Source organism: Sinohyriopsis cumingii, chromosome 10 (genome assembly GCF_028554795.1).
Source record: "Sinohyriopsis cumingii isolate HCF-2022 chromosome 10, ASM2855479v2, whole genome shotgun sequence".
Lineage (NCBI taxonomy): Eukaryota > Metazoa > Mollusca > Bivalvia > Unionida > Unionidae > Sinohyriopsis > Sinohyriopsis cumingii.
In genome coordinates, this window is record NC_142970.1 from 70,918,294 (window position 1) to 70,945,785 (window position 27,492).

A 27,492-nucleotide genomic window follows, 5' to 3' on the forward strand; every position below is an offset into this window, starting at 1 on the left:
TTAGCATTGAGTAATATGGAAAAAGAATAGGTACCGTGATACCTTATAATAGTACGTCATGAAATGTACCGTGTACCATAAAGCAGCAACAGTACTAGTCCTACAATGTTTTTGTTTCAGAGCTTGACGCCCACAACATAAATATCAGCGTCGAGGTCTTGCATGTATGACTACAACAGTATCATAGGGTCATCTAACAAGTGACCCTTTCCCAGAGTCAATAGGTGTGACAGATCACGGGCATAAAAGTCTTCATGTATAGAAACAAGACGATAAATTCTGATCAGTTGAAAAGTGTTCCTGAATATATATATATATATATATATATATATATATATATATATATATATATATATATATATATATATATTTATATATATAAAGTCCTTCACACGTTTTATTTTATGCCACAATTTCTATGGACAATTTCACTCTTCCATAAGTCATACATTATTATCTTTTTCATCATAAATGAATAACCGTTCTTTTTGTTTCATTTTATTTATCGTGTGTGTGTGTGTGTGTGTGTGTGTGTGCTGGTGTGTGTGTGTGTAAAAATAAATCTTTTCGTGTTCATAGGCGGCCTAACTTAGGGCCACTTCCAACATTGATTGGAAATTATTTGCAACCATGGCAGAGACAACAATCGGAAGAAACGGTAAATTGTCGAAACTACCACCACTTTCGCCTACTTCAAATACAGAAGAAGGTGCAGCTGTCAAAAAAGTGGTGAAAAGAAAAAAGAAAACGCCACTGGGAGAAGGAACTCAAGACTCGGGAGGTCCACCTGCGACTCCGAGACGACGAAAGGCTGCAGCAGCGAGCCAAAGTGCTACTTCAGAAGGGACTGAAACTACCCCTAAAAAGAAGAAAAAAAAGATCCCGAGAAAAACTGAGGATAAAGAGGGTGAGCCATCATCAGCCCGAAGTGCAGAAAGTCAAGGAGAGGTAAATAAATCGTATTGGAACTTTTAGTTATTTTTAATTAAGACGTGTTTAAACACGACAAAATGGACTACTCCCAGATTTCGAATTACCCATGAAAACACGTTTTCGCGCGATCATTGTTTTGAGTAAAACTCAAATATTTTCATACCGTTAGGTCGCTTCTGAGTCATTTCGCCTTAAATCGACTTACCATAATACTCGTTCACCTTCTCTGTATAGTGTTCATATTCTCATTTAATCGAATGAATTATACCACCATGTCGGCCAATTCTGCGCGTCGGGTAATTCTTCGCAACGATACGTCATTTCTGTAAACATTGGATTACGTTCTGTTCTATGTCAGAAATCCATTTTGTATCAAGAAAGAATGATCATACTTTAATTCAGAAAAGTGATATTCATAAAGTACACAAATAACCCACATTTCGACTCGAAAGGCATATGAAAATATGATTTCTAAATGTCAACATGAAGACCCACTCCATGACCTTCTTAAACCTGTAACCCAGAAAATCATATTTACTATGTATCCTTTAGAATCATACAAATAAATACATTATATAAAGATGGAAATGTATACCATAATATGTTCTGCATCTTAATTCAAGTTTCCAATTTTCCAAGAAGTTGTCCCACATGTACAATATGATCTGCTACCCAGTGTGTCAACTTGCCTCAAGAAGGGAGTTCTCAAGAAATTCCCCAAGAAATTCTGTTTCTAAATACATTAGTAATGTTTCATCATAAACAAGACATTGTAAACACATTACATTCTATTCATTCTTGTTTCTCTTCCACATAATTAATTATTTGTGATAAAATATTGAATTTTAAAAATATCTTTTACAAGATGGGTTTAGTTTGCTTAATATCTTTTGCCATTTATTGAAATTGTTACATTGAATTTTATAAAAGTAGCTATAAACCTGACCTAATTACTTGAATGAAATGCTAATAGAAATAGTAGAAAGTAATGCATTTCATTTCTATAGCTCAGTGGGTGAACATGACATCTTGTCGAAGCTGTGCACAGAATAGGCCAACATATTGTGAGTCATGAAAACATAGGGGTGGTATCCCATGTGTCCAAATCTTATTTTGAACAGAATATTCTTGTGACAATTGGCTCATTTCAAATGGTAAGCATTGCAGTATTTTATTTTCATCAATAGGTGGAATTCGATAAGTGTTTTGCTTCAGTATCGGAGACAGAAACCTTAAGTGTGCAGAAATGCCTGTCAGCATTATACTTATGACTGTCACATTTACACAATTTGTAAAAGGTTGAAAGGCTCATTGGAAAAAGAAAAACTTCCATTCAGATATGACTTTGTTACTGTAATCACATAACTCTTTTAACATTAATTCTGGTATTTCATTCACGTATCATACAAGACGCATTATGGTACAGTATTCATGTATCTCATACAACATGCATTGTGTTACGTTAATCACATAACTCATACAACACACATTCTGGTACGGTATTCACATATACAACATGCATTCTGGAATGGTCTTCACTTATTTCATATAACATGCATTCTGGTGTGGTATTCACGTATCTCATACAGTATGCATTCTGGTATGGTATTCACATATCTCATACAACATGCATTCTGGTACGATATTTACGTATCTCATACAACCCACATTCTGGTATGTTATTCACGTATTTCATACAACATGCATTCTGGTACAGTATTCACGTATCTAATACAACATGCATTCTGGTACAGTATTCATGTATCTCATACAACGTGCATTCTGGTACAGTATTTACGTATTTCATACAATATGCATTCTGGTACCTTATTCACCCTGTATCTCATACAACATGCATTCTGGTACGATATTCACGTATCTCATAACACATTAGGTACGGTATTCACGTATCTCATCAACACGCATTCTGCTACAGTATTCACGTATTTCATACAACGCACATTCTGGTACGATATTCATGGATCTCATACAATACGCATTCTGCTACAGTATTCACGGATCTCATACAACACACATTCTGGTACGATATTCACGTATCTCATACAACACGCATTCTGGTACCATAATCACATAACTCCTAGATTTGAGTATACACTCAGATTCAGATTTCTCCAGATCATTATATATTGACTCCATTTCATGAAATAACATATTTTCACTTCACAATATTTTTATTATTATTATTATTATTATTATTATTATTATTAAGGTGAATCATATGTGTATAAATCAGTTTATTCAGTCTTAGATACCAAAATCCGAGTTGAGAGTGCCCTCAAGTTGAAGGGTTTTAATTGTGAATATAGGGCCAGCTTCGGTGCAGGTTTTGATAGGATAATGACCATTATATGTACAGAGAAACTTCAGCAAGGTGATGTGTTTGAACATGGACTGACTCATAGCTCTAATGTTCTAATGGCTCCACAAGAAAAAATTAACTCTATAACCAATAAAGAAACAATCAAACTTACCCATCCATAGCTGTCTGAGTTTTGATTTTCTCCTGGTACTAAGTAAATTTGCCTAAACATGAGCAGCAAAAGCTTAAAAAAATGGATCTAATAGTTCAGCTATCTGGACCCTTCTAAATCTAGATTTGACCCGATTTGTGAAATGCTTGTCATTCTTGTCTAAGAAAACAATTTTTTTTATCTAATTCGCATGAAAAAAATTATTTAAACCACCATTGAAATGCAGCATTGTTATTTTCAGGTTCTTGAAAGACACTGCCAAATTATTAATACTCATCGACCGCTCCGGTGGCCTGGTGGTTAGAGCATCCACCTTGGAGGTCGTGGGTTCGATCCCCGGCCGAGTCATACCAAAGACTTACAAAAATGGTACTAACAGCTTCCTTGCTTGGCGCTCAGCATTAAGAGGTTAGTGTTAGGACTGGTCGACCCAGTGTCAGGATAATGTGACTGGGTAGGACATCATGCTACATGTCTGCGGCATGATGCCCCAGTTCTAGACATCACTATGAACTGCCACATTGCAGACATCGTAGCAATATGACTAAAAAATTGTTAAAGCTACATTAAAAATCCAAATCACATCACATCACATTAATACTCATCTCCCTGCTGGGCCCATTCTATAGGTCCCTCCACAATATGAAGATCCTTTCTTAATTGTATTAAAGCTGTGAAGAAAGAAAACAGCATGGGTAACATTTCTTGATTACATTTAATTAGCACTCACTTGTACAACATAAATAATAATAAACAATACTAATGCTAAATTGTTAATGCATTGCTGGTTAAATATATTGACCAGTACTTATTCGATGCTAGGGGATTAGCATCATTGGTTTTCTCACATAAAGGAATCAAGATTATTACAGTATTTTAAGTCCATTTAGTTAAAGAGTTGATAGCCACTGATTCTGTTGACATTTAGTGAATGTTGTCTCTAATTGTGACATATCCAATGAACTAATTATGAACTTGAAGTCACTGACTTTGTCTGATTGATATATCAATAGTTCTTCAACTTCATTTCAGCTTTCACTTTTGATTGAGAAACATGGAGACTTTTGTAACATTCAGGAAACAAAGTTGCTCCAACCCACTGAATACTTGTCTCTACATATAGATCATTATGAGATACAAACTTTCCATTGTCTAGTTGCATATAAATCCAGACCAACTGCAGACTGCACAGATCCAGATCTGCCATTGAATAATGCACTGGCAGATCTGGGTGTGTGAATTTTGTTAGGGGTAATTTGTAGAACAAACAGCATTGACCTTGATCTGCAGGTACATTATGTATGGCAGATCAGGATCTTTGTTGTTTGCAGTTTTGACTTATAAGCAAGTACATGTATATATAAGGTACATTGACCTGAAGACAAAGCTGAAATCACAATTATACAGAATTTATCACCTGAGCTTGCAGAAATTGTTGCAAGCCTCTCTTTATAGTGTAAGTCACACAGGTCATTTAGGCATTCAGCACAGATTGTTTCAGTAATGGGTGTCATTTTTTAGAATTTGATTCTACATACCTTTAAGTGGCCAGTATTCACTTCATTTGGATTTGTATACATCCATATTCCTTTGGAAAATCATTATTTAGATGCCCCAATAGGCGGATACATCAAAATCAGTGTTAAATTACATTTTTGGACGAAATGATCCTAAAGGTGTGATCCAGTACAATCCAGATTGAGTGTCGTGTGATGTGATGTCACAATGACAACATTTGCATATTGATAAATAAATTTGTTGTTGTTGTTGTTGTAGGGTTTAACGCCATTTTTCAGCACACGATAGGCTATATATGGCGGCCAGTATTATTGGTGGAGGAAGAACCACTGACCCACGAGAAGCTGCTGGTAAGCTTTCTCACACATTTGCTAAATTGGAGACTCGAACCCATGCAGACAGAGGTGAGATGGCAATGATCCGTTTCAGTGAGCACTTTAGATCACTCGGGGCCTCAAACAAATTTGTACTGCCCTTGATTGTGATGATTCTACTTAATGTGCTATTATTTTGACCAAAGTTTAGTTCAGGGCCACCATTGTTAAATACCATGGCGATAAATAATTTTTGTCTGGAAGTTTCTTGGTGACAGTTAAGGTGCAGAGCGCTCAGTAATCAGGATTGAATAGACTTTGGTTAAAGAAAATTAGTGTTAAATTTTAAACGAACAATTAATATTTGATTTAAAATGAGTAAATGCACATACATGACCCATGTGACTTGCACTATAGTAGAATGTGAACATGGGGTCAGTGTGTCAACATAATACAATAGAACCAGTCGTGAAAGACCACCTTATCTGCGAAAAAAGTATGGTTTCTCAAGACAGGTGGTGTCTCATAACAGGTCACAGTGCTATATATTCAATAAATATGTGCATTGAGAATATGGTCTCTCAGGACAGGTGGTCTCTCAAGACAGGTTCCACTATAGTAAAAAAAAATGCCCTTGTTGGGGAAGTGGATTTTATTTTAGGGCAGATGACTTTTCTTTTGAAGAGACTGCGCTTGGCCTGTGTTTGAAATTTTTTAGGAGCACGTGAGCAATTGGGCAATAATTGACATCAAAACCTGGAGGTGAGCATAGCTTGTTTGAAATATTTTTGAGAGGCGAATAAACACATGTGAATTTAATATAATTTTGTTAAAAAATCTTTTCATATTTAAAGTAGAGCAATTTTAACATTGTGTCAAAATAATATGTTTAAAATATAGTTCAATACTGAATCATATTCAGAACAGTACTGAATCATATTCAAACCAATACTGAATCATGTTCAAAACAATACTGAATCATATTCAAAACAATACTGAATCATGTTCAAGACAATACTGAATCATATTCAAAACAATACTGAATCATGTTCAAAACAATACTGAATCATGTTCAAAACAATACTGAATCATATTCAAAACAGTACTGAATCGTATTCAAAACAATACTGAATCATATTCAAAACAGTACTGAATCATGTTCAAAACACTACTGAATCATGTTCAAAACAGTACTGAATCATATTCAAAAGAATACTGAATCATATTCAAAAGAATACTGAATCATATTCAAAACAATACTGAATCATGTTCAAAACAGTACTGAATCATATTCAAAACAGTACTGAATCATGTTCAAAACAATACTGAATCATGTTCAAAACAATACTGAATCATGTTCAAAACAATACTGAATCATATTCAAAACAATATTGAATCATGTTCAAAACAATACTGAATCATATTCAAAACAATATTGAATCATGTTCAAAACAATACTGAATCATATTCAGAACAACACTGAATCATATTCAGAACAGTACTGAATCATATTCAAAACAATACTGAATCATATTCAGAACAGTACTGAATCATATTCAGAACAGTACTGAATCATATTCAGAACAATACTGAATCATGTTCAAAACAATACTGAATGATTCAAAACAATACTGAATCATGTTCAAAACAATACTGAATCATATTCAGAACAGTACTGAATCATATTCAAACCAATACTGAATCATATTCAAAACAGTTCTTAATCATATTCAAAACAGTACTGAATTATGTTCAAAACAATACTGAATTATGTTCAAAACAATACTGAATTATGTTCAAAACAATACTGAATCATATTCAAAACAATGCTGAATCATATTCAAAACAGTAATGTCCTGTATACTTGGCAGTAATTTAGGTGCTATTTGGGTTGAAGTGATAAATCTATGTCGCATATCAATATGATTAGCAACAAATCTTTCAATATGATCGATTATGATACATTATATACTGATACACCTATCAACCTGATCTTTTCATCGTTGGAGGTCTGTCATTGATAGGGTGGTGCCATTTTTTTATGTGCTGACATTTTGGTTTTTATTTCAAGCATGCAGATTAGAGATAGACATAGACTTATCTGTTCATATGCCATTCTCATCCTTGACAAGAAAACAAAATTCTTCCAACATGACTACCTGTTGTCAATTTCTTTCAGCCTTTTACGTTATTTCAGGCTGACTCATTTGATCAGATGCAGGTATCCTCTTGGTCACCATACCCTTTTTTTTTGCACTAGGGTATAATTTCTTTATAAACATGTTATTTCGTTTCTTCCTATAATGTCTTCACTTTAATTTCGAAGGCATGACAGTGTTATCTTCAAAATAAAAGAAACAGTGTATTTATTTCCTTGTGCAAGAAAAATCTTATTGAAACAGTTCCTGGTGTGGAAGCAGATATGACTAACAACCAAAGATGGTCAACATATTATTTAATACATTAGTATTAGACAACTACTGTATGTCAGCATGATATTTAAGTCCTCACCCCCACCCACCCCAGTATTTGTTTCCTATTGCAGTGGTTTCAAAATTATATATATTTAATGTGATTTTATTGTTTTTTACCATGGGGGAAAAAGTGCTATTGTTGTCAGTGAGAAACAAGGTTGGTTGGCCAACTGGAAACACACATTTGTTTGCCAAATGCTTCAGTATTAGGCAATTACTGTATGTCAGCATGTTATTTAATGATAGACTGGTCATTGGGCTTCAAACAGTAGGTCATGTGTTATAACAAATGACAAACTTTGTAGTTTTTGTGCTGAGTATGACAATGAATGTAGATCAGTTTTAGTTGCTTTCCTATAACTTGCAATGGTGAAACATAAATTTCTTACATAGGATCCGGCAGTAGGGGATACCCATTATTATTGGAGCATTTTGCATGCCCGGTAGTAGTGTAGTTCTTGTTTCTTATGCTAATTGTTATGGATTTGACACATTTTAGTATGAGAGTGAAATTTACTTGCATTTATTTTCCTGTATTATAGGATGTGGCAGGAAGTAAAGCTAGTCTTCTTTCTAAGAGCACAAAAGGTCAAACTCCTCGTAAGAAAAAAGTCAAGAAAAAGGTCAAGAAAACAACAGCTGGTACAGGTGAGGAGTTCTTTGATAGCACACTTGCTGCAGATCTGACAGATATCCAGGAAGACATTGTTACTGAGGAGGATAAAGAGGCGGAAGATTTGCCAAAGATACCGTATTCCACAGCGTCTGCTGTGCTTAAGAGTCAGCCTATGGAGAAACTTTTCATTGAAACAAGCCGTGAGTATATCTGTGATGATGCTTTGCTTTGATTTTAACTACCAGCCTATCGACCTGTCTGCTTACTTGCATATGATACTTATGGAATCATGAACTTTATTACATGTTTTGCAAAATATGTTATAATTATGGAAGAAAATCTTGATTAATTGCAATGAGATTTACAGTGTTTTGAACATCATTGGGCAATTTTTTGAGTGTGAATAAGAAACGCTTATCATTGACATGATGGTATGGCAACCTCTTACCATAACACCATACATTATAACATTTTTTGTTATAAATCTTATATGGTTATGGGTAGTGACAAACTATGTGTATAATGTACTTCATTACCATATATACTCACTTTTAAGTTGAGTCAAACTGCCAACAGCAAAGATCCAGATCTGCCATAGCATAATTCTCCTGCATGCAGATCAGGGTCCGTGTTTTATGTTCTACTGGTAATTCCTAACAAACTGCACAGACTCAGCACATTACATGACAGCAGGTGTAGATGGTATAAGGCAGTTTCCCATTTCAGGTGATGTACTTTTTGTCTCTCTTTTGAGGGTACTCTGTGTAGTAAATGCTAGATGCAGCTTAGTGCAGCAGTCACTTCTAGGAACTGAACACAGGACTACTCACAACAGTATTAGGCACATACCTCTAATCTAAAAGTCACAGACAAGCCACAATTCATGTTAAAAGGCACAGGCTGTTATTATAATTGTAACACATTTTTGGAGGAGCTATGAGTGGTTAACATGCTGGACTCCTGACTGAAAGAGTGTAAGTTCGAAACAGTGGAATGTCCCTCAGCAAGGCACTTTAGTCCAATTGCCTCAGCACTAAATAACCTTCCTGAGTTGTTGTACCAGTAAGCACCAAGTCAAACTAATTTTGGATATAATATGCCAACACAATGTACCCCTTTATAAAATTGATAAACTTAGTATAATCTCCAAGTTTTTTTTAAGAGCAGAATGATTTATAAAACAGTTTTGAAGCTGTTAATGTGTTCTGTGATAGCTGCCTAGTTTATTCACTAAGGCTATGTGGGACACCTGGAAATTGCTGTCAACACAAAGCCAGTATGCCAAGTTTGTAAGTTAGTTCTGTAACTTTTGTATGATTACATGTATATCATTTAATCATACAGCGATTAATCGTACCTGTGATATGATGCCAGTAAAATTGACAGTTTTGGTTGTCTGTGAAGACAAATGATTGTAATTCTCAAATAGAACATGTTAGTACATGTAATCGTACCTGTGATATGATGCCAATAAAATTGACAGTTTTGGTTGTCTGTGAAGACAAATGATTGTAATTCTCAAATAGAACATGTTAGTACATGTAATTGTACCTGTGATATGATGCCAATAAAATTGACAGTTTTGGTTGTCTTTGAAGACAAATGGTTGTAATTCTCAAATAGAACATGTTAGTACATGTAATCGTACCTATGATGTGATGCGAATAAAATTGACAGTCTTGGTTGTCGATGAAGACAAATGATTGTAATTCTCAGGACATGTTAGTACATGTAATCGTACCTATGATATGATGCCAATAAAATTGACAGTCTTGGTTGTCGATGAAGACAAATGATTGTAATTCTCAGATAGGACATGTTAATATATGTAATCGTACCTGTGATATGATGCCAATAAAATTGACAGTGTTGATTGTCTGTGAAGACAAATGATTGTAATTCTCAAATAGAACATGCTAGTACATGTAAAGTTGTCATCTAAAATGTTATTAAAACATTGTGACATTTTGAAGGCAACATATGGATTGCCAGGAAGTAAACTTCACAAGTCCTAATTATTACAGGCTCTACCATTTTCTGTGTGTTATTAATGGTAACACACTGTGTTACTGATGGTAAACCCAAGACAGCTAATTATTAAGATCATCTTAGGTCAGCATCTCTGCAGTGTGAAGACACCATGTTTGGAATTTTCCATTATTGAAAACCAGGACAATCTCGTGCAATCTTTCCTGTAATCTATTAATTATGATTTTAATTTGTAATACAGTAGAACTTAGATTATCCATCACCCTATTAACTGTCAGTCTCTGTTAATTTTAAGGTCATTGTATGTCAAAATATTAAAAACAGGTACATGTACATATGTAGATATTATGATTTTTTGATGACCCGGTCTATTGTTTAATACTTTTAATGTACACACATTATGTTATCCGTCTATTCTCATATCTGCTATGGTCTCTTTCCTGTACCCTGACGGATAATCGAAGCTCTACTGTAGTAGGGAAGTGATGGAAATAGCAATGATTTCCTAGTGAATGTTGATCATATATGTCTTCTGCTGACATGTATCAGAACTAGATTATTAGGAATGCACATAGACTGATGTATTTAAAACAACAAAACAAGTAACCCATTTCATTATAATATTGAACCTTTAACAAGAACCTGTCAAATTCAGACATTGATTCACTGAAGTACAGCACAGTAATTTTGTGAAGTGATATATTGATTGAAATAATTACAGTATTTGAAAGCTTAAAAACTTGATTGTTGTGAAATGATAAGTACATTTGTCTTATGTAAATAAAAATTATGTTATTTTGGAATGGCATTGTCTGTATCCTTACCCCTACCCCAAAGCACTTATAAAATGTGCACACATTTATAAACGAGCTTTCAAATTACATGGAGATTGGGTACATGGTGTGATTGGCAGGTAATGGAGCCCAACTAGCTTGTGTAATCATACTAATGAGCTGTATTTCAATATTTCATAATAAGATGTTAAAATATATAAATGTGAGAAAAATTAATTCACCACAACGGCAATATCACTTTTGAAACTACTTTCATTTTCCATTTAGAAAATATATCCACCCGTATGTGTGTTAATCAGGCCTATGTTTCCATATTTAGACCTATTTAATTTATCTTCTTCTCTGCTCTCTTTCTCCCTCACTTCCTGTCTGTCTCTCTCCTTCCACATGTTCATTCAGATCTTAGACTGTGTCAGCAGTCAACCCTTTAGTGTACACTTATGCAGTCTGTGTGGTGCCACCAAGACACATCACATCAATATATATTTATAACATATGAGTGAGCTATTTATTGCATGTGTTGTACATTGATGTTACATAAACAAAAACATAAATAAAGTTCACAGTAACACTGAATTAATTAAAATGTTGGACTATTTATGAATTTAATTTTTTTCAATTTCCTGTTTTAGGTGGATTTAAGAGTGAGAATAAAGGACAATTTGCCAAGAAAGTAGCAGAGCAGCAGGCTGTGAAAAAACAAGTTCCAGAAGCCCCAAAGAATACAACGATTGCATTTGCTCTCAGAACCCATAAAGTACTACAGACATTTTGCCTTTTTTGCCATGGGCTCATTGCAGGAATCTCACTCTGGCATATTGTGATGGCATATGTTCTTTTGTACAATGGAAACGTGAACTTTTTACTCTTTTACAAGCCAGTAGCGCTTCCAGTACAATGTATGTACTACATTCTACTGGCACTGTGTACTGTATCGGCCTGTGATAGGTGAGTGTTAATCTTTCAGAGCAAGTTTTCATTTAACGAGATGCATGTGTGATCCTCGGACATTTATATATATACATATTGCGCTTGGACAAGTTAGGTAAGTGATTGAATACATTCTCTGCATTGGAGAATTTTGCTGATTTTAGATATTAAACGAAAATAAATTTCTCCAAACATTTAAATTTAAGGCTTGGGAGCCATATATATTTCTAATCATTATTTGTCCTTTAATTGGGGTAGTTAAGGATCAAATCTCTAAATAATTGTCACAAAATGGCACTACTTTTTGGTTCCCTTTGTGTAAATGGCAAGTAATTTACATCATTGTATCGCGAAAGAAAATTTATGTAACTGTTGTTTGTGCAGTCTTCATGATACAACATGTCATCACTATAATATTCTTCATTCTAACATGGTTCTTGTTATAATGCAGGTATGGTCATGACTACCATTATTCACTAGTAACATTTATTTTATTTATCGCATAGTAATGTGGGCTTGCTATAATGCATTGTACTCCTTTGCTCCCCTTTATGGTATTACATAGATGCCAACCATAGATGGTGTTACATAGATGCCAACCATAGATGGTATTACATACATGCCAACCATAGACGGTATTACATAGATGCCAACCAGTACGCTTTTGGTGTACTCATTAGGCATTATTTCACTAAATTACATGTTTTGTATAAACGTATTTGGATTGTGTGTTTTCGGTATATCCACCCTCCCAAGAAAATTTAACTTTGTTTTCTCATTTTCGTTAACATCCCATTAATCCCACAGACCGTATTCTAAACAAGACGGCTTCTACATATCTATGACATTAGAGTATGCTTGTCCATAGACTTGCATGCACTTTCCTAACAGTATTATGTTCTATTTATAGCAGCTGCCCTATTTCCAAGAAACATGCTGGTTTCTACTTTCAAACGTTTGACCTCGGTTTCTATTTGCAGCAGCTCTATGGCTTAGTTAGGAGAGAACAGGCTGGTTTTCTCATTTTTAATCTTTGCTCACAGATTCTTTGTTCTAATTCATCTCTGGTACAGAACCAGGCAGTAGGTATTTGGCACTAAAAGTCAAGTCAGATTTATTCTAGTCTACGCGTGTGATAGAGCAAACATGTTTGTCAAATAATTTCATAGATGAGTTAGAAAAAGATTAAAAAAACGGTTTAAAGATGAATACATGAACTACATAATATAGTGTTCCATTAAAGGGCAGCTACATGCCCATTTTTGGCTGTGTGGAAAGGATTTTAATATTGGTCATAGTGATAAAACAAATAAACCTTGAATTAGCTTGTTTTACTAACTCCAGTACTAAGGTAACTTCTTTTTTACAACAGAACTCATTTGTGGACACAAATTTTATAAATCCAGAGGAGTTATTTACTGAGTTCTTAATGGAACATGGGGTCCCCCTAGCAATAGAAGGCTATGTTGGTCCTCTGTTCAAAAGGCTGTTTTCTGATTCCAAAATAGGAGAAAATATGCATGTGCAAGAACAAAATCATCTAATATTGTTTGGTGTTTAGCAGAAAATACTTCACTTAAAATTGATCTCAATTTGACCTGAATTTTGTTTGTGAAATGAAAAATGACCTAATGGTTTGAAATAGTAGGTACATGGCATGTGCTGCTATGTCAAGCAGATTTTGTATAAATTGCATTTGTTTTATTAATATCAAAATCTTTGTAAAAAAAATCAGTGAGGATCTGTATATATTTTTCACAATATTTAAATATATATCCATAAATTTCAGCTATGGTATCTTGTTTAACTTGATAAGCTGTGTTAAAATGTATTGAATTTTCCCCACATTTGAGCTTTTTCTTTTTAGCCAATTTTGATTTCTAAATAGAAACTGTAATTATACCATATTATTGGGAAGTATTTTGAAAATAGCTTTGGCATGTTTAATGTTTGAGTGGTAAAAATTGTATAAAATGCAGGAGGATATAACTGTGGTATGTGCTAATTTGTTTGGCTAATTTATGATGAATAAATGTACTCGTTTAAATGTTGTGAAGGAAAAAATGTACTTTGCATTTATGTAACATACTCATTTGTTTAATTATATCCTTTTTTCAGATTTGATGTAGGAAATCCCACTAAGAAATTTTTGTTGCGTGCCGTCACTCTGCAGTCGGGTGCTGTTGCCGTCATAATCTACCTGGCGGCTCTTATTCTGAGCCTCAGTGCAGCTTCCCTTGAAGATAGACTTTACCTGAGTAACAGAACTGTCCTTTGGGATAACCCTACAGTAAGAAAACTTACAATATGATGAATACATTATGAAATAAGGGTTTATTGATAACTGGATGTGTCAATGGGTATTTTTTGTAAATTATTGTTTTGCTATTTGCAGCATTCGTATATATTGGCTGACATAAAAACCAGAAACTTTTACTAATTGTAACAGTGTAGTCATTTAATTTCACAATTTGTAACAGTATATGCATCTACAAATTGTTGTAGTGTAGTAATTTACTTTTCCAAATCGTAACATTATATTCATCTACTTTCACAAATTGTTACAATGTAGTTATTTACTATTACAAATCTGTAACATATTTTTTACATTATTGCATTTACCCAGTCTTTTACTCTTTGATCTTTTCTGAAAAGTGAATCTGCACTTTCACATGGCATCAAAAAACATTGATGCTAACGTCATGCAAAAGTGAATTATGTAATGACAGTGCAGTGCAGTGAATGATCACAGATCACATGATGTGATATCAGTAAATGAAATAGCATTTCTGACAGGAATCATGTTATAATAGATATTTTGAGGATGCCATAAGGTTTCTTTTGATGGTATATTCAAAGTCTAGTGGTTCACATCATCATTTATATCAGTGGGCATCATCAAAGACTGATTTTTTATGATGAAATATAAGTCTTCTGTTCAGTACACTTGTACATGCTGGTTTGTCTGTGTGTCCATCTGTCCATCCATTCACATGTATGTCCATCCATTCATCTGCCCCTACTTTCACCTGTTCCTGCCTTGATGTAAAACAAATTTTTGGGAACTGAAAGGAATGTAGAGTTTTTTATCAAATATTTTATTTGTTTCCATATTATGATTCCAATTTTTTCGTGTGCAATTCATCATTACATTACGCATTGACTCTCAGTAAATTAATTGGTTTAAAAGGACTGTACCGTGGAGATGATCCTTAAGTTCTAACACTTTCTGATCAGTGCTTTTTAGAGTAAGTGTTTCAAGAATTTTAATTTATTGGCATGTGTCGGCAGTTCACAGCAATTTTGGCTTCATTGGCCTATGTCTTCTTTAAGATGCTTTGCCTTGTGCTTTTTTTTGTTATTGGGGTAATTAGATTAAAGTATCTTACCTAAGAACATGTCAGCCTTCCTAGCCTCATCTGGGAATCATTCCTGATTCTCCACTGTACTAGTCCAGCTTGCTGCAGCACCTCCACTCTTCTGAGAATTTTAAGAAACAGTTTATACCTCAAAATGCTTGGAGACATTGGTCATTGTGCAAAGAAGGATCTTCATTTGGTGAAGGTTTTGTATATTAGGCAAGATGTCTGTTTGGATTTTGCTATAACATGCGTGCTTTAGTTCACATTTTAAAATGTTTTCATGTAGTTTTGGGTAAAATAAGGAATGGTTCATTAGCACAGCGCATATCTAATGAATGATCATCAAAAATTGTCCGGAAAGTGTACATTCAGCAGTAGTTGGCTACAAGACAAAGACTTAAGTGGCTGGGAAAAAATGAGACCTTGAAGCATACTGCTTTGTATAGCGTGCAAGATAAATTTGTAGCTCATGAAATCACATGAACCTGCTATTTCAGTGTCAGCATTCATAAGGTCAGCACAAACATCATTTAATTCTTTGTCATCACTGTTCACTGCATCACAAATGCCAGTTTCAGCTTTATCAGTGTGGTTTACAAATTCATTGATCACCAATGGGGGTGTAGTTTCGATGACAGGTTTCATGTAAAGCAGTGGTGTGCTAAAGGCTGAAATATTATGGGTGTCATCAGGCAAATTAGCAGCAGATGAAGCAGAAGTGAAAGGGACAATTACACTTATGTCACAGTCTAGTAGATTCAGTAGAAGTGGAAAAGAAGGAGAAGCAGAGAAAGCACACAAGTTGCAGCTGGAGGAGAAAGTACTGCAGTTAAAGAGCACTGTTTAATATTTGAGTCCAGTTACAATTACTTTATTATCATTGGCCTTTAATATTTCATTACCTTTACTTATAACTTTATTGTTTTTGCTTCTGTTTCTTGTATTTAAATTAGTTACAGGAAGTAGGAAGTTCTGAAGCTTCCTTGGATTCCTATCACATATGTTGAGTGTCTTTTGATCTTGGCAAGCTGAGCACCTAGCTAGTCCAGATATTTCTCCTTTAAATACATTCCCTAGATTACACTAACATTAGAAGAGCCTGCTACCTCCTAAATCCAGACCCACTAAAAGAAGATAATTAGTCTTTTCTGTACATACCAAATTGACAAAGAGCAATAACTCTTGCCCGTAACCTCCCCTTGAGTTTTTAAATATTGTTTCCCTACAGCAATATAGTATTTGGTACCTCCCTATACATGTGATTTTACAGGCAGTAGGCCAGAATACCATTGTAAAGGCTGTCTATCACACATACATGTACTGTTTTATGGTTCAGAATTAAAATAATTTTGTATGCATTCTTTCATCAGATTAGAGAAAACAGCCAGAAACAGTCTACTGGGGACCAGAAATATTCCAACAGTACAATGACCAGATCATTGACGCATGGCAGATACGTTATTACCATGCTTCATGGATGGCATGCTATAGTGTTTTTGTAGCCAAAAAAATTTAATGTGTTAATTTATGTATTGTTTTCTTTATTTTATTAGTTCAGTGAATCATATCTACTAAATACAACAAATGCAAATATTCAGAGCAAGGGAAGAAACGAGTCATGTCTGGTGTGTACCAAATGTACATCTTCCCATTGCAGTGTGTGTAATTTATTGGTTGAAGACACAGTGTGTGTGGTACTTCAAATAGAAGTGAGGGAAATTACGCAAGACTAAAGTGAATATCATGTGATGGCCGAATTTATTGCGATTCTACATTTTAAGGCAGTCCAGGGGACAGAAGACCCCTTGCATGTCCAAGCATGACCTTTGGGCCAGTGAGTATGGGTGCATGGGGTAATTTTCAGATCCAATAGAACTAGCATAGTGAAACTCTTCAAAACTGAAACCTCAGTATACTGGAATCCCAAGACTGTAATTTGTTTTTCTTGTCCTGAATTGATCATATCATTTTTTCACCAGTACACCAAAACACTTCAACTCAGAATGCAAAAATAAATTTTAATCTCAAATTTTGATTTCAATTTTATGCTTAAAAAACCATGATGAAACCAAAACTCAGTTGAAACTTGGAAATATTTTTTAGCTTTTAAATTCCAGATAAATGCATATTAATTATGGTTAGCAGCTGCTGTATTGGTCTGTTCAGTGAGACAGCTATCTGGAAAATGTCACAAGGACTCAAGTGGTCTGAAGTCTTTGTGCCATACAAATGAGCAAGTTTTCAAGGGTAATTATTTGTATTAATAACTAAATGCTTGTAGGTAAGTCAATGTAGAATGACTGTTTATTTGGTTATTATTATTCAGGCATGTAGCCTAACATTTGATGCTTTGCCAATGGAGGCTGACAAAGCATTATTCTAAAAGCCTTTGAAGTTGCTGACTTCCCTATTAATGTGGACATTGATAACATGAGTAAGGGATGACAATGAGGACGATATTCCTTTGGCTGGATTGGCTTGTGAATTATGACTGGACCTTGAATCTGAGTGCCTAAATAATTTTGATGATGTTTTTGCCGGGAGAGTGAGCTTGTGTTCGGTTTATGAAAGCAGCCATTGATGAAAGCAATGAATATGATGATGAAAATGATGATGATTAAACACCTGGCAGTAATATGACATACCCTTAATCTTGTCAGTCAATGAAAAAACTTTGTGATTGCTAAACATAATTGTTATTTGCCTGCACACAAGAAATGGAGTCATCAGCACATTGAAGAAGGTGGCTAGAAACGGCAGACAATACTCCAAGCCTTCCTCAAGCCAGGCTCTTCAACTGTGAATATTATGAATAATGTGGAGTATTTAAACATTGTGGAGCATCATTCATAATTCCAGCGGACTTATCATAAAGTTAAACAAAGTACTGTATCTCATTCCTTAGATTTTTCATGTTATAAGTATTGTATTTCAGTGTGGAGCAACTTTATTTATTCATGTAACAGGACACAGCTTTTGGTAAGGACATATATTCTTCATTAAATATATGTATTTAAAATAAAATCTGAAGAATCAAAAACAGCTCTCCTAATTTTGTACACAATTATATAGACACTAATTGCATTCTCTCTCACTCTCTCGGGGCCCCGAGTGGTCTAAAGCTCTCACCATTCTGGATCACTGCCATCTCACCTCTGTCTGCGTGGGTTTGAGTCCAAAGCTTGGCTAGCATGGGTACATGGTAAAGCCTGCCAATAGCTTCTCGTGGGTTGGTGGTTCTTCCCTGGGTTTTCCAGGGTTCTTCCTCCACCAGTTATACTGGCCACCATGTATAGCCTGTCTTGTGCTGAATAATGGCATTAAACCCTAGAACAACAAGAACTAGAACTAGAACTCTCTCTCTCTCTGTTGCTCATGTCACATAAGCACGCAGTCTTTTTTCACATCTGCAAAAACCTAAGCATACGAATAACTTATCAATACTAGAAACATTTTTGGGTCCAAGGTTTTTCATTTTCAGGGGCTGTCAATTTTGTCGGGTATAAGTCATCCAGATCTGCACTTGCCATCCATCTAGCCTAGCCTTCCCTAAATTGTCTTAAGGGTAGATAGCCGTGCATGTGGCTTCCTCCATGTAAAATGACAGGAATCTTAGTTATAGATCTATCTGTATAACCATGCCAACTTCTATGCGTGTATAAAAGTCAGTCAATCCAGTCATGCTCATGGCACAACCAGTACTGGAGCCAACCAGACTAACTTCCATAACCATACTATTCTTCCAGCTAACCAGCTCTTCATCCGACTATGACAAAATTGTCCGATGGAGCTGGCTTTTCCTGTGTTTTTTTGTTTACCTGCAGGGTATTTAGCCATGGGTTATATAGAGATGATGGCATTGCACCATGGTTACCATAGGGAATGGTTTATCCAGAGATGGAAACAAGTCATGAACAGTGGATCTCACAGTGAGTGTGAAAAAATACTCCTGAGCAACAACTCCATTCCAGTCTAGCAATGGAGAGGATGGAATTTAGTTATAAGGCTGCCTTTGAGTAGATAAACTAGTTGTTGCCAGCTTTGGAATGCCCTCAATTACCGACCACCATGTTTAGTTATAAAGTCAAAACAACAGCCGACATTGATGATGTGGAAAGGTCTCTATCCTTCTGGCTGCATCCCAGTCAACTAAATCAAGGAGACTAATGATAGACTATCAGAACATATATGTGATCAGGGGATTGCTAAGGCTTTCTTTTCTGAGAGCCAAGTACCAGTGACATTTTCATCTCTCTGGTACAAGACATATTCCATTGCCTACCATACTGAACTCTCTGCTTTAGTTTAAAAATGTATAGGTGATTAACATGTCTGATGTACTTTGCTATAAAGTGGATAAGAGTGTGTTTATGTTGATGTGTTTTTGTGTGCCATGCTCTGGCTTTAAGGATGACTCCATTTGGCTCACCATTGCTGCTTGGGTGCAAAATTGAAGAAGTTTGGAGGCAGACAGCTCAAGAACTACCCTTCCAAATTAATGCTTCACCTGTATCCTCCTTTAAAAACTCAGCCATTCCTACAACAATGTAGGGACAATAGGCAAGAAAGGAAAATTGATCTTTTACATCCCAAGTGCCATTCAGATTTCATCCTTATGCCAGCGAACAGTAGCCAAACCAGTCTAGTAGGCACCCTAACAGGGGAGTCAAGAAATCTAGCTTCTCCACACCCAGCCTCTTTGTCTCCTGCTCGTAGCTTAACACCCCCACTACCTATGGATAGTGTACCAGTTAGTCCTAGTCTCCAGAAATTCCAATCATGTTGGATCAACCTATTTCCACAAAACAGATGTGTGATCACGTCATTTAGGAAGGACTCCAGATTTCATTTATTCAACCCTCACCCTTCTTTCTCCCAGCTTCTAACAGATGTTCTGTCAGATCATGAGAAGGACAATGTTCTTCAACAGGAGATACAGTTACTCATTGATAAACAGGCAGTGGAAATTGTATGCAAAGCAGAATGCACAGGATTCTATTCATTATAATCCTGATTGAAAGGTCAACAGCAAGTTTTGGTTGATCATAGAACTGAGTCGCCTCAATGAATTATTCTTCCTTTTAGGTTCAAGATGGAGACAGCAAGATCTGTAGGGGCAAGTATGTCATCAGTCATGATTTCACAGATGCCTACTTTCATACTTTCATGTCCCTATTAACCCAGCATCATGAAAGTTTCTTTGGCTTGTATTGACACTGATCTATTTCTTTTGAATCATCTCAGTTTTCTTGTAAAAAGGGGGTGGGGGGAATCTTCACACAATCCAGTTTGTATCTACCTGGGTATGGAGTTTATAACCAGTCTCAATGTTGTAGGCCACTCTCATGTCCCATAAGGATTGAACATTTGGAGTTCATTTCAACAATATCAGAAAGAGAGTTCTTGCAACTCCATGGGTTTTTCAATGCTGCATTGAATTTGATGGGGACTTTGGCCTATGAAATGAGAGCAATTAAAACCCAATGCATGCAGTGTCAGCCAGTTTTATCTTGAGAATATAGCTCCGAAGAGACAAAATTTGAATCTGGTGGGTCTTGTGGCTGCAGCCCAGTTGACCACCAGACTCATTTCAACCAACACAACCTCTTTGCGTTGCTGGATTTGCCAGTGAATTTTTAGGGTAAGACAATCTCAGTAATTATCTTCACCTGATAATGTGATCATGGGTCAAATGCTGAATTGCTTAAAGTATAAGAGCGAGCTATTTTTCACATAGGAAATTACATCTTTCTTCTCTAGAATGTATAGGTATCAGTATTTTGCTTTACCCTCATTTGTGCATTAGAGACACCACCACTCCAGGTCTGACACCAAGGTTTGTTTATCACTCAGTCTGACCACCCTCACCCACCCCCCTTTGATGCCAGGGGGATTTTTTGTTCTCATCCTTGCACTTCCTGGGAAAAATACTGAGGTAGGTGCTCTGTATTCCCTACTCGTATTACCTATTCTCTTAATGTTAATATGAAAAGAAATGTATTCACATTGAAGAAACCAATTTTTTTTTAAGTGATTATATTTCTCAGGGAATACTTACCTAGTCATATTACTTAAAGATGCTCCCAGCCACCCTACTTGCTATGCAAGCATCCTTTTTGATTCTTCACTCAGCTTAAAAGCGCAACAAACACCTAGTAGCAGTGGTAAGAGGTAGGTAATTGGGTAAGAGTTATTGCCCTTTGTCTATATGATACATCCAGAAAAGATACATTTTCGTCTTTTCATTGGGCTGGACTTGAGAGGTTGCAGGTTTACATTGCTGATATTAATGTGATCAGGGAAGACTTTGGGGAGAAACGTGATTCACTAGAAAACAATTTGTTTTTGAAATGTGATCTGCTATTTCCAAGCCTAATTTGTACAAGTTGGCCAGTCCAAGAGTCAATCTTCTGTTTTACAGTCATATTGAAGCTGTAATTAAGTAGTGAAATATATATTATGTGCGTTTTCATGGTGCATGAAAAAAGCTAAGATCAGAGATTATTTTAAGTTAGTTACATTATTAGGATTATTTTAAGTTAGTTACATTATTAGGATTATTTTAAGTTCGTTTATTTTTAGGATTATTTTAAGTTAGTTTATTTTTAGGATTATTTTAAGTTAGTTTATTTTTAGGATTATTTTAAGTTAGTTACATTATTAGGATTATTTTAAGTTAGTTACATTATTAGGATTATTTTAAGTTAGTTTATTTTTAGGATTATTTTAAGTTAGTTACATTATTAGGATTATTTTAAGTTAGTTACATTTTTAGGATGGATTAGATTGAGCAGGATACAATACTCTTGCACAGAACATACATTTGGGAGAGAACTATGTGTATTTGATGATTTTGTTCAATAGTGCACTTAAAACATTATTTAAAATGTAAACAATAATTACATTAATAATAATAATGATATATAGTGCATGGTATTTGCTCAAAAACCAATTTTGAAAGTGAACCTATCCACTGAGGTCATCTGTGAACAAAGTCAGTTTTGGCTTTATTTTTGGGTGGCTGCTGCTGACAGGTTTGCCTATATTATATATACAAACAAGTGGATAGCACATTCATTTTCATATTTATTTTGCTTTCTACTTTTAGAAGGTAGAGGAACATATCTCCCAATGGCGAAATATCAACACTGCAAGAGGTATTTTGTCCATTCTTGGTTGGTTTATTCTCTCCATCACTCCAATGGCAGACAGACTGACAAAGAATCTACAAGAAGCAGATGGAAATGTTCTGGGTGATTCAGTTGAGATGTCCAAAGAAAGTCTGGCCTGAATCTGCATACCTCTAGAAAACATTATGAAAAAAATTTCTACCAATAAAATCTGTTATTTTAATTAGCTCATGCAATGTATTCTCAGATCCTTGCATTACGTAAAGCCCACTTTCTTATAGGCATTCATTTTTGTGTAAAATAAACAGTAAGATTATCACAACACTTAAAGTGGGTCGGTGGTTCTTTCCGGGTTTTTCCGGGTTCTTCCTCCACCATTAATACTGGCCGCCATGTATAGCCTATCATGTGCTGAAAAATGGCGTTAAACCCTACAACAACAACAAAAACAACAACACTTAAAGAGTTCATAGACACTAACTTTGGGGATTTTATGAATGTCTTGTTTTATTTGGGTTAAAGCTTTATTCTTTCCAGCAGCCCTAGTTTTTCCTACTTTATGAATTTTTGGCCTGACTTGATGTTTTTCTCTATTTTTTCCAAAAATAGCCCATCTTTTCTTTAATTTTATGTTAAAATTTTTTTACACACTTCATGAACAGTCCTAGGGAAGTGAATTCAGATATAGTCTCTGTTGTGTGGTGCTGGGTGTTTAAGACAATAGAGGCAACTTAGACACAGAGATGGTCTCTGTGGTATGGGGTTAAGTGTTTAAGACAATAGAGGCAATTTAGACACTGAGATGGTCTCTGTGGTGTGGAGCTGGATGTTTAAGACAATAGAGGCAATTTAGACACCGAGATGGTCTCTGTGGTGTGGAGCTGGATGTTTAAGACAATAGAGGCAATTTAGACACCGAGATGGTCTCTGTGGTGTGGAGCTGGATGTTTAAGACAATAGAGGCAATTTAGACACCGAGATGGTCTCTGTGGTGTGGAGCTGGATGTTTAAGACAATAGAGGCAGGTTAGACACCGAGATGGTCTCTGTGGTGTGGAGCTGGATGTTTAAGACAATAGAGGCAATTTAGACACCGAGATGGTCTCATTGGTGTAGAGCTGGTGCTGAAGTTGATAGATGCAACTTAGACACAGAGATAGTCTCATTGGATGGTACTGGGTGTTTAAGATGATAGACGCAACTTAGACACAGATGGTCTCATTGGAGTGGTACTGGGTGTTTAAGATGATAGATGCAACTTAGACACAGAGATGGTCTCATTGGAATGGTACTGGGTGTTTAAGACAACAGAGAGCACCTTAGATATAGGCAACTAATCTGTTAGTAAGAACATGCTTTGATCATGTTTGCAAAGATAAATTAAATAGATGTTTATTTTTTCTATAATTTTCATAAATTTGATACTTTTTCTTTTTATATCCTTATTTACCCCTAATTTTTCTTTAGAAAAGAAGTGAAACTTTATCCATCTTTTCACAAAGGATTGCTGGAAAGACTGTTTAAATATATTTATAAATAACTGTGATTGTGTGTAAATTCTTGAGATAATTACCTCATATCTTTGTTTGTGTTGTGTTAAATGTTGGGACATTTTGACTATAAATTTGATACTTGCTTTAAGGGCTTTGATAGATTGTTCTTTTTATGAGCAGAAGCTAGGTTAAATGTTTTGTTCATTTTATAGTGTGACTCTTACTCCTTTATTATATCTTAAGTTGTAATGCATGCTTGTTGATGATAATTATTCAAAGACCATGCATAATTATTAGCATTAATTAAATATCATGCATAATTGTTGACCATAATACAGTGCATAATTGGTAACAGTAATTCAATTCATGCATGCTTGTTAACAATAATTATTTAAATATCATGCATGCTTGTTAACAATAATTAAATATTTACCATGCATACTTGTTAAAAATAAATACAAAGTAAGAGAATTTCATGCATGCTTGTTAATAATAATTACAAAGTAAGAGAATTTCATGCATATTTGTTAAAAAATAATTACAAAGTGAGAGAATAGCATGCATCAGTGGTCAAGATTGTTCTTCTAATGGATGTTCATCAGTGGTCAAGGTTGTTCTTCTAATGGATGTTAATCAGTGGTCAAGATTGTTCTTCTAATGGATGTTCATCAGTGGTAAAGTTTGTTCTTCTAAGGGCTGTTAATCAGTGGTCAAGATTGTTCTTCTAATGGATGTTCATCAGTGGTCAAGATTGTTCTTCTAATGGATGTTCATCAGTGGTCAAGGTTGTTCTTCTAATGGATGTTAATCAGTGGTCAAGATTGTTCTTCTAATGGATGTTCATCAGTGGTCAAGATTGTTCTTCTAATGGATGTTAATCAGTGGTCAAGATTGTTCTTCTAATGGATGTTCATCAGTGGTCAAGATTGTTCTTCTAATGGATATAAATCAGTGGTCAAGATTGTTCTTCTAATGGATGTTCATCAGTGGTCAAGATTGTTCTTCTAATGGATGTTCATCAGTGGTCAAGATTGTTCTTCTAATGGATGTTAATCAGTGGTCAAGATTGTTCTTCTAATGAATGTTCATCAGTGGTCAAGATTGTTCTTCTATCATATATTTATCAGTGGTCAAGATTGTTCTTCTAATGGATATTCATCAGTGGTCAAGATTGTTCTTCTAATGGATGTTAATCAGTGGTCAAGATTGTTCTTCTAATGGATGCTAATCAGTGGTCAAGATTGTTCTTCTAATGGATGTTCATCAGTGGTCAAGATTGTTCTTCTATCATATATTTATCAGTGGTCAAGATTGTTCTTCTAATGGATATTCATCAGTGGTCAAGATTGTTCTTCTAATGGATGTTAATCAGTGGTCAAGGTTGTTCTTCTAATGGATGTTCATCAGTGGTCAAGATTGTTCTTCTAATGGATGTTAATCAGTGGTCAAGATTGTTCTTCTAATGGATGTTAATCAGTGGTCAAGATTGTTCTTCTAATGGATGTTCATCAGTGGTCAAGATTGTTCTTCTATCATATATTTATCAGTGGTCAAGATTGTTCTTCTAATGGATATTCATCAGTGGTCAAGATTGTTCTTCTAATGGATGTTAATCAGTGGTCAAGATTGTTCTTCTAATGGATGTTCATCAGTGGTCAAGATTGTTCTTCTATCATATATTTATCAGTGGTCAAGATTGTTCTTCTAATGGATATTCATCAGTGGTCAAGATTGTTCTTCTAATGGATGTTAATCAGTGGTCAAGATTGTTCTTCTAATGGATGTTCATCAGTGGTCAAGATTGTTCTTCTAGTGGATGTTAATCAGTGGTCAAGATTGTTCTTCTAATGGATCTTCATCAGTGGTCAAGATTGTTCTTCTAATGGATGTTAATCAGTGGTCAAGATTGTTCTTCTAATGGATGTTCATCAGTGGTCAAGATTGTTCTTCTAATGGATGTTAATCAGTGGTCAAGATTGTTCTTCTAATGGATGTTCATCAGCGGTCAAGATTGTTCTTCTATCATATATTTATCAGTGGTCAAGATTGTTCTTCTAATGGATATTCATCAGTGGTCAAGATTATTCTTCTAATGGATGTTAATCAGTGGTCAAGATTGTTCTTCTAATGGATGTTCATCAGTGGTCAAGATTGTTCTTCTAATGGATATTCATCAGTGGTCAAGATTGTTCTTCTAATGGATATAAATCAGTGGTCAAGATTGTTCTTCTAATGGATGTTCATCAGTGGTCAAGATTGTTCTTCTAATGGATGTTAATCAGTGGTCAAGATTGTTCTTCTATCATATATTTATCAGTGGTCAAGATTGTTCTTCTAATGGATATTCATCAGTGGTCAAGATTGTTCTTCTAATGGATGTTCATCAGTGGTCAAAATTGTACTTCTAATGGATATTCATCAGTGGTCAAGATTGTTCTTCTGATGGATATTTGTCAGTGGTCAAGATTGTTCTCCTTATGGATATTTGTCAGTGGTCAAAATCGTACTTCTAATGGATATAAATCAGTGGTCAAGATTGTTCTTCTAATGGATGTTCATCAGTGGTCAAGATTGTTCTTCTAATGGATGTTCATCAGTGGTCAAGATTGTTCTTCTAATGGATATTCATGAGTGGTCAAGATTGTTCTTCTAATGGATCTTCATCAGTGGTCAAGATTGTTCTTCTAATTGACGTTACTTAATCTCATTAGTCTTTATACAAGGAAGGATACAGACTTTTAAATAATATTTTTATCTTTTGATACAGAAACTCATTTGTAGTCTGTATAGTGCTGGTAACTTGATGCTTGCATGTAAAGTTGGACCATCATTTTTGTCACTAAACAAATTGTGTTTATGACTCGTGAAAAATTTAAATCAGATTTTTGGGGTTGGTTAAATTAAAAAGAACATTTATTTGTCAGTGTTTTAATGTGCAGTATTTGTTCTCGTTCGAACAATTCATAATTGATAGCTACTTCTCCTGCAAGACATGTGAATTGTACTGCTCCTGCAAGAGAAATGCCCAGTACTCCTGCAAGACATGTGAATTGTACTGCTCCTGCAAGAGAAATGTCCTTTACTCCTGCAAGACATGTGAATTGTACTGCTCCTGCAAGAGAAATGTCCTGTACTCCAGCAAGACATGTGACCTGCAGGTTTTACTTGCTTCAAATGCCATTTGCTCAGTTGGGTGAGCATTTTGAAATAGTCACTTGCTGTTTCTCGGCCATGTGACTGAGTGGATTGTTTGTACCCATAAGAACATGTACATAAATATTTGTAAATTTCATTACTTCATGTCGTGATAAAATGTTTATATATATATTATTTCACTGAAACTATTACATAAATTAACTTAAGCTCTTTATATTTTTGTTTTCTGTCTGTTCAAATATACTGGTGTATGATGTGTTGCTGTGTGCTGAAAATAAACTTTAATTCTGTA

General features: G+C 35.1%; 1 protein-coding gene across 1 annotated transcript; it reads left to right on the forward strand.

The window, feature by feature from the left end:
- The first annotated feature begins 566 nt into the window (after nucleotides 1–566).
- LOC149790370 (transmembrane protein 237-like) lies at nucleotides 567–27,492 on the forward strand. The gene is made up of 5 exons (XM_089972420.1): nucleotides 567–948; nucleotides 8,274–8,547; nucleotides 11,763–12,078; nucleotides 14,179–14,350; nucleotides 22,531–27,492. The coding sequence occupies exons 1-5, from the start codon at nucleotides 631–633 to the stop codon at nucleotides 22,711–22,713; spliced, it is 1,263 nt and encodes a 420-aa protein (XP_089828546.1). The 5' UTR covers nucleotides 567–630; the 3' UTR covers nucleotides 22,714–27,492.

Coding starts and splice junctions, on each gene's coding strand:
- LOC149790370 (XM_089972420.1), top strand. CDS start 631: ATGGCAGAGACAACAATCGGAAGAAACGGTAAATTGTCGAAACTACCA. Junction 949..8,273: donor GTGCAGAAAGTCAAGGAGAG/GTAAATAAATCG, acceptor CCTGTATTATAG/GATGTGGCAGGAAGTAAAGC. Junction 12,079..14,178: donor ACTGTATCGGCCTGTGATAG/GTGAGTGTTAAT, acceptor TCCTTTTTTCAG/ATTTGATGTAGGAAATCCCA.